At 34.3% G+C, this 18,553-nt stretch overlaps 1 protein-coding gene across 27 annotated transcripts; it reads right to left on the bottom strand.

The window, feature by feature from the left end:
* Window positions 1-904: 904 nt before the first annotated feature.
* LOC104608588 (biotin--protein ligase 1, chloroplastic-like) lies at window positions 905-15,454 on the bottom strand. Of its 27 annotated transcripts, XM_088888580.1 has the most exons (10): window positions 15,159-15,441; window positions 14,821-15,087; window positions 14,400-14,548; window positions 13,087-13,207; window positions 12,679-12,834; window positions 11,759-11,832; window positions 10,928-10,979; window positions 10,730-10,755; window positions 8,759-8,955; window positions 905-3,035 (listed from the first exon to the last, which is right to left on the bottom strand). In XM_088888580.1, exons 2-7 carry the CDS (start codon window positions 14,831-14,833, stop codon window positions 10,956-10,958), a joined length of 537 nt encoding a protein of 178 aa, XP_088744706.1. In that variant the 5' UTR covers window positions 14,834-15,087; window positions 15,159-15,441; the 3' UTR covers window positions 905-3,035; window positions 8,759-8,955; window positions 10,730-10,755; window positions 10,928-10,955. The 27 variants fall into 27 exon arrangements, with proteins under 27 accessions (XP_088744706.1, XP_088744705.1, XP_088744704.1 ...); XM_088888579.1 differs by having other exon boundaries at window positions 8,759-10,755; XM_088888578.1 differs by lacking the exon at window positions 10,730-10,755.
* Between the last annotated feature and the right edge of the window lie 3,099 nt (window positions 15,455-18,553).

Below are 18,553 nucleotides of genomic sequence, written 5' to 3'. Positions count from 1 at the left end.
ATTGGACAGACCCCAACCTTGCAAGGAATAGTGAAATTCAAAGAGACATTGGGCGAAAGGCATATTCTGCTGAAGGGTGTGGGGGGCTTGTTTGGGGAAAATTGGGTCCCATGGATGACAAAAGAGGGTACTACTCCCTCGGCTGGAAAGCCATGAATGTTAAGGGCCTTCTCTCTCTTCACCCTTTGCAGCCTTTTGAGTATGACTTAACCTCATAAAATTCCACAATGCGATGGGGACAGCATCCTTTAATGGACCCTAAATGGGTTATGGTCATACCAATTATACACTGCTCCTGTCTTTTTGTTGTATAGGGAAGACTGTGCATGTGGGGAATTTTTTTTTCCCTTTGAAGAAACAGAAACGGAAAGCAATGGGGAAAACCATCACAAGGACAGGCCACTCTCAGTGGCCAAGATAAATTTGTACTGGAATTGCACTGCACTTTGTACCACTGCACCTCCATTGCCATTAATCATGGCTTGGCAAACATGTTTAGAACTGTGTTTTTGGACCAAGAACAGTACCACGACATCACAGTAGTTCAAGAGTCAACAGGATTGAGATTCAAATGGGGAGCATTGAGCCTGGTGACATTAGATTTGGGCTTGCTTGGAAAATGCTGCCAAACCCACGTGACATGATTATTAATTGGTTTGTAAGGTGGACCCGGTTCACAAATGGGGTCATGGGTAGCTGATCTAGCAAGATTAGGAATATATATTAGTTAACTAATAGAACAAATGCCTGTAACATATTTAATTAGAAAAAGACCAGAACAATCATAGATCTGATTAATCAAATCCTTTCATGGCTGCCGTAGAAGAGACCAAAAGGCCTACCAATGTATTTATTATCTAGGAGGAACATGGCATATTCTTATTAAATTAAGAAAAGGAGAAGATGCAGTAGAGAGATTCCAATTTTCTGTTTGAAGGTATTCAAAATCTTGTACAATGGTCATACTTCACAGCTGAGACTGAGATCAGATCCCTGTTTATAAGTTAATGGAATGACCTGCCCAATTAACAAAAGAAAAAAAATGGGAAAAGTGAAAAGCATCCTCTGTCCATGCACATGATGAGGACTAGTTGTTTCCTCCAAGGTGGAAGGCTGGAAGCTGCAAAGGCATCTTCTTTATCCCAGTTTCCTTCGGATCAGTCCTTTGAAGAAGTCAAAGCTGGATTCACATGAAGCCAGTAATGTGAGTGCTGATAGTCCATATCCACAATTTGTGGTGTTGCAGTAAACTGCTAGAATACACATTATGAAAAACCATTGCAATGGAATATTTACTGCACATGAGATGTACTGTGACCAAGTGATAAACGCATTAGTCCATGATGAAGGCCAAAAATAAAAGATAAACAAGTAAATGCATTCCTTTTCATGGTTAATTTTCTGTCATAAACCCGTGGTCTAGTACAAAAATAGAGACATCATTATACCAGGCCAACTGATATCACAGCTGTCAAGTGTTAAAGCAGAAGCACAAAATCAAAGAATGTGAATATTTAATCAATAAAAAAGAAGCAACGAGGTCTATGGAAGGAAGATCAGAGCACTCTGGCACCCAAGTCACATCTTAATGGACAATATAAATAGGAGCTTCAAAGATGCAACTCTAGTTGATATGGTAGTTAACTATACAGCTGCACATAGGTATAACGAGGTAAGACATACACATAACATGGAAAAGAAGAGCATCTTTTCCATCCCTATGGTTCTGGAAAGTCAGAACATTGTCTATAACCTTCCTGTCATTTCCACAAGGTGAAATTTCTTCATATGACTAACCAAGGTATCTGCTGCCTGCACTAACAAAGACATGTACTGTATCATTTCTACGAGGTAAAATGTATAGACTGGCAAAGAATTGCCAAGGTGTCTGCACTGGTACGTTCAAATGCACAAATTTTGGTAGTACATGCAATTTGAAGGAGTCAGTCTCAGGAATACCACTCACAGGACAGATGTTTGGAAGAGATGCCCAGTAAGCACACTAGACACCTTGATAAGCCTCAGATTTTCACTATATTTTCTTGGATACCCATAGGAATATTGAGACAATATGGCTATTGAGTCAACAAAAGGCCAACAGCTGAAAGAACTCTCAAGGTGAATAGGTTGCTCCAAAGAGAATATGATACCGTTGATCTCCAAATCATGTAGTAGCACAACACAAACTGCTAACCTCTGTAATTCCTTCAAATATGACAAGTAGCTACCATGAAGTGAAAACTATTTCTCCCAATAGACTGCCCAACTAGAGACTAAATATTGATTCTTCCAATATGAGTAGAGTTGACTGCTCATACTTAAGAATCATGTTTTCAATGCATCACTTTGATCATAGATTAGGGAAAATATAAGCTCATCTTTTCCATTTCCATGGTCACAGAATAATATTTATCAAGTCAGTAGAAAAAGTCAATATTAAGTGAGGATCTTGAAAATACAGATATACTCCAACATTTACACCATGTTGTTCATGAAGGTTGAAATCTAAATTCATGTAAACAACATCAACATCATTTGCATGAGCAACAACTAAACATTATGCATATTTGGTATCATATTAATATATTGGCAGTTCATCTTCCTATGATTAGTTATCTGAACATTTCACATCTAATGTCAGAGTATTCTCAACTCTCGATTTCATTTAGCAAAGACACAAGACCTCCAAGGAACGATCATTTATTTGACACAATTGCTTTTATTTTCTACTGTCAATTACATACTGAGGAGATTATTACTACAGGTAAAGGCAATACCTGTCCTCTGATAAGTGTAAAGACAATACATGTTACCATCAGGATGAAGCTCATACATTTGATTGCCCTCATCAGAAGCTAATAAATATCCCAAGGAAGTTAAACCCTGCAGTTAGAAAAGCAAATAATCGAAATCCAACATCTTTAATTTCTTAAAAATCATCTTACCTACTTCACCTGAATTTTAACCACTACATCTTCTACCCATTGATCTTCTTTTCTTTCCTGTATAACTGTCTGTCCACTGCATGCATAGAGCTGTACAGAATCAATAAACTGTAAATATAGCATTATACATTAGGTCAAGCATCATTTCATGATGTACAAAAGGTTTCATTCACGTATCACATGACCAAGGCTTGTGAATAATATCAACACAGAAAGACATGTAAATTAACAGCAACACCAGTACAAGGGATTTATTCTTTTACTATAACAGTTTCACAGGTATAATGCCATGTAATTTTTCTTTTACTTTTTTTTAATTTTTACTTTATAATGCATGATAAGAAGGCACATATTCAGATGGGTTTCCTATAATTATTTGATAAAGCATAAAGGAAATATTTTCCCTGTTGATCTACAGGAAAGATAATTATTCCATGCCATATCAACATCCTTCTACAAGTCATGGCTTATGACCACGAAATCTATGTATTAAATATCCAAAGAAAAAAAAAGTAAAAGCAAGCAGTAGCAGTAGTAATTTTGTTGGATTCTGAAACATTCCAACCTAAATTGGCCATGGTTGGTTAAAAGGCAAACACATATAGGGGCAGAAATACATAGGGGTATTTCACATGCTAAAAGGGGTTCCCATCATGTCATGATGTTTATGGAGGTTAAATCGCCATTTCATAATTAACTAAGGAATTTGGCAATCTCTCTCTTCAGGGTTTTATTCCAGTACATAAGGTAAAAGTACAGCTAGCTAAGCTACCTCAGTAAATAGGTGTTGATTGTTGCTTCAAAGTTTAGAAATGATTTGCAATGGCCTTAATTAAGGTGCTCTCACATCCCAACTCAATCTTCGGGACACATTTTTCATGAGAAACACTTAAAATGAGGCATTTGTGAATCTTCTTCAGTGGAGTTAACACCTCAGAACAAGACAGCAAGCAATAATTTCTCATGTCTATTTAACTGCACATCATGATTCTAACTTTTAAGTTTTGGTCAAAAAATGTTTATATGTCAAGAATCGTTTCCATAGAGAACATTGGAATAATACACCTCAATATTGCAGTAGACAATTTTTCCAGCATATTAAACTGCAATATTACACTATTAAATGATATGTCACAATTACAACCAATTGATACAAATCATGGCATTCCTTCATAGCTTCCTCCTGATCCTTATGTTCTTTAACACTTAATCTCCCTTTTTATAGAAAATCATTAGCTCTTTTCCTATCAATAAAAGCGTTGGCTCTTTTTTAATTGTTGATACATTACTCATGTGTTAATATTGAACTTGGACACTAAATTAAAGGGCATTCATCTAGCTTTTAATAGATAGTTTTAAATTCCTATGAACCTTACATTTCCATGTATTTAAGTTCCAAAAGGATACAATATTTTCTTTTATACTTATTTAGTTGAAAAAGATAGTGCAGATGAGTTGAAGTTTTAACTCAACTACAATCATAATACTTCTATTGATATTATTGTCATACTCAAGTAATAAACCAGGTATACCATTCTAAAAGAAACAACAATCTAATCTTTTCAAAGAAAAAAAACATTATTATCTATATACATGCCTCTTATTCCAATACTAAACTTTATCCCAAGTCATCCTTATGCATTTAACAGTTGCAAACACCTTAAAAGCACGAACAAAAACATCTAACAAATCCTTGAACCTGGTTTCCCAACAAAAACACTTTTTTATATATTTTGCCATTATGTATTCTAAGCAGTTCTTGATCTTATGTATCTATTACTAGAATTCCTCTATATTATATGCATTACGCAAACAGAGTATGTGGCATCACTAGGCTGATAGGGAAGATGATACAAGGGGTTGGAGAATAGGTAGAAGCCGAATCCCAATTACTCATCTTTAGTTTGCAAATGACTTGATGATCTTTTGTGACAGGGGCATTAGCGAGAAGGTAAGAAATCTAAAAGAGTTTATTAGAGGCTTTGAAAGAATTCCAACTTGACTCAATCTAGAAAAGAGCTGCATAGTGGGTATCAATTTGGATGTTAGGGAGGTTGAGGCTATTGCAGAGTGTCTTGAGTGTTCCATCTCTTCTTGGGTTATGTCCTATTTAAGGCATCCGTTAGGAGTGGTTTTTGGATTCTAGTGCTAGAAAAGTTTGAGAAAGATTAGCCTTGTGGAAGAAGAATCATATTTCCTTGGATGGTAGCACCTTGATAAGAGCTACATGGGCGAATCTACCTAGGGATATAAGCGAGCCAAGCCAACTCATGAGCTACTTGGGCTCAGCTCACTAAATATTCAAACTCGACTCGAAGATTATTGAGTCAAGTTGAGCCAAGTTCAAGCTTCGTAATACCCAGATCAAGTAACTCACGAGCCTATTCAAGCTTCTAATAAAATATTATTTTTCAATATATTTTTATTTATAATATAAATAAATAAATTTATAATCAAGTTTCATAATATATTTTTATTTATAATATTTCATAATATTGATTTTTTTTATAATTTTTAATATATAATCAAGTTTTCTAATATATTTTTTCTATAACATTTTAAATATTAATTTATTTATAATTTTTAATAGCAACTTGTTTATAATTAGCTCGAGCCAAGTTGAGTTTGAGTAGCTAGCCAGTATCAACTCAAGTCAAGTTCAAGTATGAAACAACTTTTTTTTTATCAATAACAATCTTTTATTAAACTTTCAAAATAGAAATAAGTACAAAGGGAGGGGTAAACTCTCTTAGCCCTCCCTAAAGAAAAAACTTGATCGAGCTCGAGTCAAGTTTCGACGCAACTCGGTTACACCCCTAAATCTGCCTACCTATTTTCTATTTGTCTTTAGGATACTGCCTAGGGAAGCAAATAAGTTGGAGAAATTTTCTTTGGGAACCGAGGGAAGGTAAAAAGAATCACCTTATTATGTGGGAGATTGTATGTAGAAGTAAAGAGGAGGGGGTTTGGGGTTAGGAAATGTGGTTCAAAAGAACCTAGCTTTGTTGGAAAAGTATCGTGGTGTTGGCCCCTAGAGTGAGAGAGGTTATAGCATGAAGTGGTGGAAAGTATTCACGACTGTTCAGAGAATGGGTGGGATGTCGGTGTATCACGGTGGGCTATCTTGGCAACACCTTGGAAGGTAATTCACAACATTCTTCCTTAGTTTCTCAGGTGTGTCACATATGATGTTTGTTTTCGTTTCTAGGAGGATATTTGGGTTGGAGATACCCCTTTAAAGGACCTCTACCCTTCCTTATTCTCTACCTTTTTATATAAAAAGAGGTTGTTTCAATATCTCTCTCCCCTTCGATAATTCCTTTGGCTCCAAACTGGGACTTTAGTTTCCATAGAGGGTTAAGGGATGAGGAAATCAATTGACTATCTAATTTTCTTTGTCTCCTCAATAAGGCTTGTTTGGATCCTTCTAAACCAAACAAAAGGGTGTGGGTTCCTAGGTCCAAAGGGACCTTCTCTTGTGCTTCTTTTTTTAAGTCCCTTTTCCAATCTCCCTCTCAATAGGTTATCCCTTTTAAGGAAGTTCGGTTTAGGTCAGTTCCCCCTAAGATTATGGCTTTTTGTCGAGAAGAGTTCCATGGGAAAGTCAATACTTCAAATAACCTACATAAGAGAGTTTCCTTTGTATTTCACCTAATTGGTGTATTCTTTGCAAATCTCACAGTGAAGATTGCTACCACTTTCTAATCTCTTGTTCTTTTACTGTAGAGTTATGGGATTGGCCTTTCTCAGTGCTTGGGTGCAAGTGGAATATGCCAATAGAAGTAAGCATGATCTTAAACCCTTCTACCTTCACTTGTCCTAAAACGAAAAAAAAAAAAAAAAGGAATGGCTAGAATTTTCGAAGAGGAGCAGCCGAGATTTGAAGGAATGTGTGTTGAATAGGCAATACACTACTTATAGACTTTGGAACTCTTCCACCAATTCTCCTTTAATGATTTATGGAGGAATTGGTTAGTAGTGACAGGGTGTTCCTCCATTAAGAATAGGGTAGTTATGAGTTGGGCTCTCCCTTCTGAATTTTCACTAAAGCTGAATTTTGATGAGAATAGTTAGGGCAACCCAGGGCTCTCTGGAATGGGAGGGGCTTTGAGAAATGAGTTTGGAGAGGTTGTAATTCTTTACTCGAGTCCTTTGGGATTTGAGGATTTTGTTAGGAATTACTAGCTGCTTTACAAGGAGTGCAATTCACAAATCAATTGAGTGTGGAGCAACTGTTAATTGAAAAGGATTCCAAGGTGGTGGTGGGGTGGTTAAAGAATTTTGAGGATGTTGTGTGGTGCTACAAAAATGAAAACAAAAAATTGAAGTGGCTGACAAGGAATATGTCTGTAACAATACAGTGGTGGGAAGATCAGCAAATGCTCTGGCTGATTGCTTAGCCAAACAAGGGGCAGCAAATAGGGAACTTATGTTTTGGGATCAGCTTTAATTTATTTTTTAGTCTCTATGTGGCCCGCTTTTAGTCTCTTTGTAATCTGTTGGGAGAGGCTGCAGCTTGCATCAGTTTCAAGTTCTGAATTAATAAAATTTTTCACTGATCAAAAAAAGGGGGTATGTGGCATTTAAGCATTACAAATTTCTATTCTATAAATTCTTTCAAAAAGATGTACTTTATATCCCTAATTAAAATTTTAAAAATAATTTCTTACTAGAACATAAAAGCTTTATAGATAATCCATAGGTTGACACCTTGTGTCTCCACATATATTTGACTAAATCCAGTCAAATAAGTTTTGCTATGCTAAATGTAAAAGTCCCCCCACCCAAAAAAATTATCTTTTTATGTTTGTTCACTTTATAAATCTCAAATTTTTACTACTTGAATTATATATGTCAAATCTCTGCATGGGCATGCATATGAGATTGAACACCATGGATCTACAAAGAACAACAACAATATAAAAATATGCAAAAGTTAAATGGACCTAGATGCTTAGGAATAGCCTATGAGGATTAATTAGTGAAACTATTCTTGCTTTTGTTGTTTATGTTCAATAACTGAATGATGAAATGATGTTAGAATTTGCTTTTGGGAAATGATGTTTGACGGCTTAGGGCTTTACAATTGGTTTCCTCACTCACTTGATTGTGATAATTAAAAACCTGACATATGGCCACTTCCTCTAATCCCGCCCATGGCTCTGTTTGCAAAACTTAAATTTGGTAAACTTGTACAGATGTTAGACTAGTGGTTTCTTAAGAGATTAGATTTTGGTAACTTGCAAATCTTTTGATGCTTCTCTATAGTGGAATAAAGATTGCTAACCTTGATTTTCAAAAATGGAACATGGAAAAGAATGTATTGGAACATGATTATTATGTTCTAAACTTAATTGATTGTAATGGAACATGGAAAAGAATGTGTTTACTTGTGTCCTGATTTTACAACATGAGAGTGAACAACCATGTACTGCAAAAATCTTTATCAGAATTTTGCATAAGAATACATTTTTTCATGTGCATATATGAATACGATATTACTTAAGTAGAGAACAACCATGAAAATCCTGCATGGTCAAAGAAGAAATGCTTGACATTCAACTAGAGAAGGTGAGAAAATAAAAAGTTTCCTCTAGAGAATAAATCATCTTTTCCAAGAGATCAATGTCCATGTTGAAATTACCATCAGTTATAGTCAGCCAAGTATGTGAATGTATCTATGTGTATGTCTGATGTGTGTGACTGTAAATGTGTGTCAAGATGGGAAACAATGATAGAAAGTGTAGCATAGATAAAACACAAAATTAGGACATGCAAGAACCAAAAAAACAAGATACATAGGAAGAGTTGACCTGTAAATGCATGCGAAAATGAGATATCCCACTCTTGGCCAACTCATCAACAGTGAGATTAAAAGTCCTGCCTTCATAGGAACAGCATGTTCATCCAGGAAGTGGGGACTCTGGCCACTTTGATGTAATGGGACAAATTCCAATGCCCACTGGTTGACCTTATGAGACACCCAAGCACTCAATATCATAGGATTCACCTTCACCAAAAAGCAGTGCAGAACATTAGGACTTCAAAGAAGGGAAAGTGGTGAGACATGAATACATTCTTTTGTGCATGTTGCATAACAGAGAACAATTGCATGGATATGGACTGCCCTTGTTCTTTTTCATGTTCATAGGGGCTTGCACTAATAGCCGGCCCCATATAGTTGGGATAAGGCATGGATGATGATGATGATGACACTAACCAGCATCACTTCATTAATACCAATACTTAAATACTGCTACTCAAAAGAAAAAAGGAAAGAATCTATGGATGTCTCTGAATAACTCAACCATGAAGCCCAATGAACTAATACTATGACATTGTAATAAAATTCTAAACCTGAGGAATAAACCTCACAAGCAGACCTTTTCTGAAAAATAAACCCAAACTCAAGTTAACAAGGCCTTGTCTCAACCATCTGAGACCAATACCTGAATTCTTTTTCACCAGTCCAATTTATCAAGGGTCAATTCTCAGTTAAATTGTGAGTCCTCAGATCTAATCACAACCAATTTCTCTTTTCAGCCTTTTGTCAGCTTCTCTAGAGCTCTCAATAACCATATAAAAATGGTAATTATTTTCTTTTGTATTTTAATAGATGCTTTTGCTAACTAGGGTTAACTTATGTTACTACTGACGAGAATTAGGTAAACTTGGCATAATTTCAACATTTTTTAATTTCCATATCTTTTAAAGCCATTTATATATGTTCATGCATAAGATGAGCTTTAAACCTCAGTCACACCCTATGACTGGGCCATGTAATATACCCCCATGGTACACCTTGCCTTGAGGCTTACACATAAAATGCCTTTGCGAAAACTGCATCATAGTAATCAACTTCAAAATATTCAGAATGAGGTGAAAAATGTCCTCAAAAAATGCAACATTCTATTCTTTCAAAAGAGAAAAAATGTACCTAGCAGAACATATTGAAAATAAAAATTTTCTTGGTCCTGTTCCTGAATAGGGCTTTCAAACAAGTCCACTTTTTTTCTTGGTAGAAGAAACAAGTCCACTTGAAGTGAAGGATGAAAGACCTACCATACAACAAATACTTCCCAGCCAATTGCAACAAATCTCATAAGCAAGTGAGCAAATGGATGTAGAGGAGATTTCTAGAGTCCCTGCTTGTCTTGCAAATCAGGCACAAGTTAGGAGAAAAAACCTAGTTTTTGCATCTCCTCCCATTCATATTCTCAACGCTTAAGGCATTAAGTGTTTACTTATTCTATTTGACCTCCCACTAAAACACCTTCAATTTTAGATTAGTCTCATACAAGATTTGAAGGGGGTAATCAGAATTACTACAAGATTCATAACACAATGTCAATTAAATCAATTTGAAATAGAAAATGCTAAAAGATTCTAAGGAAACTATATTCTATGGTTCTGTTATTGTTATCAAAACCTATAATACCTCTTTAGGCGAGCTAAAAAGGAAGACAATTCTTAAGTCCGTAAGACTACGCAAAAGAAAACCCCAACAAAGACTTGCATTATAGTAGGAAAACATTTAGGTGAGTTTATTTTTATTGAGTGAAAGGAATAAAAAAGGAGGTTCTAACCGAGTAAACTGTCTCTGAACCAGAAATTGATATCAAACCCTAAAATAATAACAAATAATGGTGGCTGGAATGGTTTACATCAAACTGGAAAGAAAGCCAAAGCCCTCAGCCTTCTTGTTTGACATTTAACTTAAGTGTTTGAATGTAAGAGTGCTCAAATATTAAAAAGAAGAAGAAACAAAGGGAAACAGGTGTAACCTATGCCATTTAGGTAGTGTAGAAACCTGAAAGACAGAAATAACACAGATGAAGGAATATGGTGAAAGAATAAAGAGAAAAAATACAGGTAGGTAGGAATAATTCAGCAATGAAGGGAAAAAAAGCAATAAAAATAGGAAATCTGAAATTAATAAATAGAGATCCAGCAAACTAACTTCCAACCAATAAATAAAATACCTGATATATCCTAATGAAGTCAAGTCCACTAGGTGTCTCTAGGAGTCAGCACCTAGAAATGGAGTCAACACCTTCATTAAGTATGGAGTCAGCACCAAACAAATCAGTAGATAAAATTCTTCATTCATTCATTCACTGAATGCCACAAAAGCTAATACATAGAATATTTATAGAGAAACACTATGGTATTTCAACATTTGAATCAGCTCTACAATGTTATTTCAATTTTCCTTCCATGGTGATATAATTTGAGGTTCAAAATTTCAAGAGAGTTAATTTCTTCCAAAGAATAGGTAAGGAATGACAAATATGAAAATAAGGACTTCTGTTTATAAAATCTGTGAAAAATGTCAAACTGATTCAAAGGCAGGGATGAATTATAGCAATTTGATCCAACCCAAGTCCCAAGGTATAAACAAAGACAAGGATAGAACTCCCTAAAGAACCTAATGAAAAAATTAAAAAAAAAAAAAAAAATCGGTTTTGACATGAATTTTGGATATATCCATATATCTCTAATTCATATATTTGAGATGATAAAATATGGAAAAACCTAATACAAGAATTGGTTCACATAGGAACAGACATTGCACGGGGTCCATTGTTGGAGAGGATAGAGAAGAGGCTGGCTTGTGAAAACAAAGGTTTCTTCTTTCAGAGGGAGGATTACTTTGATTGAAAGCATATTGCTTAGTATTTTAATTTATTATATATTATTGATGATGGTTCCTGATAGTCAAAAAAATAAATGAAAAAATGTAAAGCAATTCTCTATCGCAAGCTATAGAAAAGAATAAATTTCATCTAGTAAACTGGTAATGTGATACAGACCAAAAGGTATGGGTGAACTGGCTTTTGCAATGTTCCTTTTTGTGAACAAAGCACTTTCAGTTCCAGGTAAGTGGCTGTAGAAACATAGGAAAAGAAAATCAAGCATTATAGTGAAGAGTAAGAGTAGAAAAGTATGGAGCATGCAATTTTGATGGACATACATTCTACAAACAAAATTTTCCATATTCGCGTACTCTATGGAGAAATTTTGTGGTCTAGAAATGGTAAGACAAAATTAGTTCTAGCCAAATTTGTAGCAATGCATAACATCTTGGATTGTGTATAGTTTCTGTAGGTATGTGTGGTTCAAGATATAGAATGTGGTACAAGAATTATAGAACTCATTTATAATAACCAGATGAGTTCATGCTCCAAGAAACTATAATCCAAAATATAGAATGAGGTTACAAGGTGTCTGCCTATGGAGTTCACTTATGATGACCAGGTGGATCTCTAGATTCTGTAAGTCCAAATCTCTCATCCATCTTCCAAGAAACTACTAACTACAGGCTGAACGTCACTTGATTAGAGAGAAATTGGAAGCTAGGACAACTAGATTTTGTGAGATCTCCAAATTAGATTTCGAAGGTCTGTTCAGAAGTTATTGACTGATGAAAAATATAGAATATAAATTTCCTATCTGAATATAGCTCATTAACAATATTATCATATCTTCCTTTGAGAACCCCAAGAGAGGCCCTCCAACCTTCTTTTTCTTTTTTCTTCCTCAAAATCTGTTATTACTTTTGGTCAACCCTTTCTCTCCCAGAATTATTTCAATTAGCTTCTATAAGTTTATTGCACAAATTCAAAGATCAGATTGGTGGAATCCATTAAAAAAAAGACCCAGTTGATGTGACATATAAATAAAAAAAAATGTAGACAATACATCACAAATTCACAATTGAGACTTTATTCACCCTTATTTAAGAAAATATCAAAAAGATACTCAAATCTCTGAAAAAATGCCACAAGCATGTCCTCTCTCCTTATCTGGTAAGTAGCAGAATTCATTTCTTGATTCACTGCATTCAAGCATGTAGTTGGTTTGTTGCTGTCCACATTCAAACCTATTCCTGTAATAGCAAAACATGCTTCAATAATTCAACCATTTAACCAAATATTATCCATCCCTCTCCAAAATGCCTTGCAGACAAGACTAATGGATCAACTAACATGTTCAGATATATTAGAGTATATGAGATTAAAAGACTGTGATAATGAAAAAGGAAACAGTACAGCCATGTTATCAACATAGATATGAGAATGCATGGTCTCATTGCAAAAGAAGAATTGAATGTGATCTCAGAAGGTTAAGTCCCCTTTACCAGCACTGACATTGAACTTCTTTGATTTATATGTTGAGGTGAATAGGACACCTCCAACTTTCAAGCCATTTAAATACAAATCATTTGGCCACTTTATTTTAACACCAAGATGTGGCATGCCCTGAAATTACATTACATTTCCAGATCAAATATATCGAATATCAAAAGTTTCAAAATACTGAAAATTAATTACAAAGGCTAAATATGAGATTCAAGTACAAGTTCCAAATAGCCAAAGAAGATGTCAAATAAAAAACCTAATCCTTTCCAAACTGGACAGAGCTCTCTCCTTTTCTTTTTTGTTTTTTTTGTGGAGGGATACAAGTAAATTGTGTGTGTATTGACAAAAGAATCAATAATGTATACCTTTAGGGAACCCCAATCCATATCACAGACCATGTTCAGGAAAAAAGACTAAGTAGCCACTTGTTGGTAGCCTAGGTAAGAATGTATACCTTTAGGATGGTCAATGATATCCTAGGTAAGAATCAATAATGCCCTGAGTAGTGCAAGAATACATAAAGAGCTATTGACCAACTAGCTATTTCTGGCCCATCTTCTTGTCCTGTTTTTATTCACCTAAATTCATTCATTATTTCACAGAAGAATTTCTGTGGATACTTCCAATACGAAAATACCACAGTTGTCAAGGTGCGTAGGTGATCCTAGGAGATAAGTTAGTGTTAAGTTACCTAGAGAAAGGAATTTGACAAAGAAAAACCTAAATTCTAGGTTAATTTCCTGGTTTTAAATATCAATAGCAAGCATATATATTTTGAAAAATAGTGAAGTTCTTTAGTAAAAAACAATGAAATTTATATCAAAACTTGGTATATCATCATATCCAAAAGACAGTAGCACTTTCAAATCTATTTATTTCAATATTACGAACACAGCTTTGCAATAAATAAGTATTTTTATTTAATATAAGAATTGAATAATAAAGCAATGGCAATTAAGAACGATATAGTATTTTTACAAATTAAAAATTAAGAGAGAGAGAGAGAGAGAGTAACGAAAGAATAAAAGAAAGAGGCAAATTTTAGGGAAAAAACCTGTTCTGTTTAATGCTTGAGAGAGAGAGAGAAGGAACTACCCTTTTGTCCTCTTCTTATTTCTCTCTCCTCAAGACCTTTATACTTCAAAAATAACCCTAAAATAAAGCCAAGTACTATTTGGAGCTGGTTCTTCAGAATTTTCGTAAGTCAGTCAAAGCAGACTAATAACTCAGACAAAAAACCAAAAGGAACAATCTGGCTGCATTTACTTCCTCGCTCACTAAAACAAAAAAAAAATCCAATATAAGCACTTACTTTTGCATCACAAACATCATTTATCGCCTCCGTTATCGCCAGAGACACCACATACTGTACAAGAGGCACAACACGCGCATCTTCCATCTGTAAAGTAAACGAAAACATAAGGCAACCCTTTGGAGATTCCCACACATTCTTCGAGCGACCTGAAAAAATCCATCACATTGAATATGAAATCGCTTAAGTTTAGATCTCTTAGAGTAAAAAAAAAAAACCAAGAAAATGCGCTTATTGAAGTTTAAAATTCAAACATCTCCCTTTGAATTGAACATCAGCAACACAAACAGTGCCAATAGGAAGCTCGCAAAAATTTTTGTTCACGACTGAAAGACATTAAAAGATTCATCCCCCTAAAAAACCAACATTTTTGGAAAGATTCCCCAAAAATAGGAACTTTTTAAAACTGAGAGATACATACTGAGAAACGACATCGTGGGTCGAACCCAATCGAGGAGACCAAATGAGAAATCTGCCAAACCGATTGGCTGAAAGTGAATTCATGTATAATTCTGCTTTAAAAGCTTCTTCGTCACAGGGCTTCTCCATCTCTGAACTCAGAAGAAGCGAAACTTTGCTAACGTCAGGAAGCTTCAAACTGTTATTGTTCTTCAAGAAAGAGCTAGTTCGTTCCCTAGAGATGATTTTCCGAGCAAAACCAACACAGACGATGACGGGTTCTCCATAGCTGAAAAGCAAAACATATTACAAGAAGAAAAAGTGAAATAATTGGGGGAAAACATGGTAGTATGAGTTCACCTGATCTGAGAGTGACAGAGAGCGTTTAGTTTTCTGGGTAGTAAAAAAGGTTTTTGTGGGCACGACTGCAACAAGAGAACGCAGAACAGTCGTCAAGGGCATTTCTTCTTATTACGCCACAGAGGTAGGTGATCATTTTCTCACTGCGCGCCTTTCTCGGTTGGAACGAAGACTTCCGGTTCGAATCGTTGACTCCCGAGGAACCGCGAATCCATAGAATGAATTGGCTAGAGACGAAGACGATTCCCAACACTCCGGACCTAGTTACGCATAATGTGTAATCTCTACTTAGATTACTAATAAAATTGAGACACTTGTCCCTATAAAATAGGCATAGGGTCTCAGAACTGAGATACGATTCGCTAAACGCTTTAGCTGTTCAGTATTTCACGGTGTTCAGAAGGGTGGACGCTTTTTGGGACCGATTTTTAAGAAAAAACGTCCATGATTTCAAGACTCCTTAAAAAAACGTTTTTGTCAAGTAGGCAATGACCAATACTATATTGTTTGGTAAGGTGATTTTCATCACCGTTTTCATGTATGTGCTGGCAGGTAAGTACCACATAGAATATACATCAGTTCACCTATGTTTCATGCATCTGTGAGGTCTCGAGGCATGCCCGATTTTTTTAAAATGGCTGAACCAAACAATGAGATACATGGGCATTTGTTGAAATGCCTATGTGGATCCGACATGGCACGTTGTCTTGAAAAATGGCCATGGTTTCAAACATCTCCTTTATCATTGGTTTAACAGCCTACTCGACTCTGGATCACTTGCCCACATCTACTACAACACACTAGCAACATCTCCCCGTGCATAATACCATGTTGGAGAATGAGATGTTGTCCATGTGTGGCTGTGATGTTATGTGGGTAGACCGGCGTAGAGTTTGTGTGGGTGGGAGATTTGGGCTCAATAATTAAAAGCATTCAACTAATCCAAATTCCTCATAACTAATGATTGGTGAAATCAGCTTTTGTGTTCTGTTCACACTGTTCATACATAAGCCTTTCATTGAGAATATCTCCCCATGAAAAATAACGTATAAGTAGGGAGATATTCCCAATACACGGTATAAAACAACTGTGCATGGTGTGAACACAGTCTCATGAGCACTCAAGCCGATCTCGGATAAGTGTGTTGATGCCCACTAACCTTGTTAAGAGTTAAGACCTCGGTCCTTTTTTACTTAGCTGAGTAAGTGTATTTAGCCGAACAAGTAAGGCCATGTTGGGTTCAATTCTCATTCTTACCCAAGATGAAATTCTAAAATGGACAAGAATAGGTAAAAATAGGCATAATGAGAAAGTATTGCTATGAACCAAACACTTTTTTTCCTAAAAATGAATTATTTTCAAATTGACAAGTGTCCTATGTTGCTCAATTTCATTCCTCAAAAAAATTTTGTGCCAGTATTCATAAACTATCGGCCTAGGTCTCCAACAGTCAATGTTTACCAGTTGGCATAGATTTGTTGTAAAAGTACTTTCATAAAAGCAAGTGCTTTTATAAAAGTACTTTCGTAAAAGTACTTCCATAAAGTGTTTTCATAAAAGTGCTTTTATAAAATGCTTTCATAAAAGTGTTTTTATTAAAGTGCTTTCATAGTACTTTTATAAAAGTGTTTTAATGTAAAAGTGCTTTCATAAAAGTACTTTACTTTCATAAAAGTACTTTTCATAAATTTACTTTTATAAAAGTGCTTTTGTAAAAGTACTTTCGCAAAAGTAAATATCTATGGGAGTAGTTTTGTAGGCAGAGTTTCCTCAAAGAATGAAAATGAGCAAGATGGGGCATGATTATTTTTCATGTTGCAAGTTACTCAATTTCTCTGCTATGGGGCTGATTTTTCACTCTAAAAAGAATGTGACCCGTGGCAAAATTTTGTAACCAAACATTCTAATGTTATCTCATTCTTGCCTAGAATGGGCAAGAACTAAAAGAATGAGGCTAGATACAGTTAACCAAACATGGCCTAAGTATGTTCTAGCTTCATGCCCACTAACCTTTCTAAAGCCTCATTCTATTTTACTTAACCGAAAGGTGAAAGGGAGAGAGCACTTATTGACTTCAATGATCATGTAGGTAAGTAATTTACCTATGTTACAAGAGGGATACCCTCATTTACAAGTTGACCAACTTACCCCCTATTAAATCTACACTATATGTAAAAGTGTTGATGCAGAGTGAAATTTTGTTGGACTAAAATTATACTTTATTTATTTGTTTGAGAAAGAGTATAAAAGTCATTTATTATAGTTTTAATGGCTATTAAAATGTTCATTATTTATGTATTTAGTCTATCTCTAATTATAGTGGTTGAAAATATAATTTCAATTATTACTTTCCACCTCATTTAATCTTATACTTAAGTTATTAACTCCCATTTTTTTTATTAAATCTTATCTTTAAGTTATTTTTCACTAATAAATGCTACTAATTAGATCTTTGTCAATATTTTTAACAATATAAACCCATATATTTTAAAATTGACTCAAAAACAAAATCATTATTTATCCAAGTGGTGACTAAGCAATTCAACCATCCAAATCAAATTGATCAATCTATAATGTCATAGTTAGGTAATAAAAATTTTAAAATAAAAATAAAATAGAAAATTACAAAAAAAATGTAGAAAAATTAGATACAATTATGATATTTGTATTAATCAAATTAAAAACAAGTGTAATAAACAAGAATTATTTTTATTGATAATAAAACTGAAATACATAATTTAACTAACAAAAAATGAAATTATTTTACTATTTGGCAAAAAAATACATAAATTTTGCAAAAAAAAACATTCAAGCACAAGTATAATGTCATATAATTATCATATTAAACAAAACGTAAATTTGACATATCAAAATTATTTTTACACACAAAAATAGAAAAAAAATATAGAAAAAGTTGAACACATCTATAATTTTATATTTACACTAACATTAAAAATATGAATTAGATTGTGAGATCTTCTTTTAACTAAAATATTTAATTTGGAATTTAGTATCTATTTAATTGTGAGGTTTAAATTATAAATTGAACTACTACTTTTCACATCATTCCATTCCCTCTATTTAAACCTTACATTTTTTTTGATAAATGAAAAAAAAAAAGAAAAGATACACCAAAAAGATATAACATTACAAAAAGAAGAATCTAGCTAAACAGGTAGGTCTGTCAATGATACTTGAATCTTCACAAATTGATCTGATTATCACATATTTGGATAAGGTGTTTATGTAATGAGATTTGAATTTTACAATTTGCATTTGATTAATAATAAAAAATAAAAAAATAAAAAATAAAAAAAATACATATTTATAGAATTTTTTGGATACATTTTACTATCATTATCATCATTTAGATTTGTCACGTGCATACTTACTAG

This window comes from Nelumbo nucifera, chromosome 5, assembly GCF_055504915.1.
Source record: "Nelumbo nucifera cultivar China Antique chromosome 5, China Antique-T2T, whole genome shotgun sequence".
NCBI lineage: Eukaryota > Viridiplantae > Streptophyta > Magnoliopsida > Proteales > Nelumbonaceae > Nelumbo > Nelumbo nucifera.
This window is presented reverse-complemented; position numbering and strand designations above follow the sequence as displayed.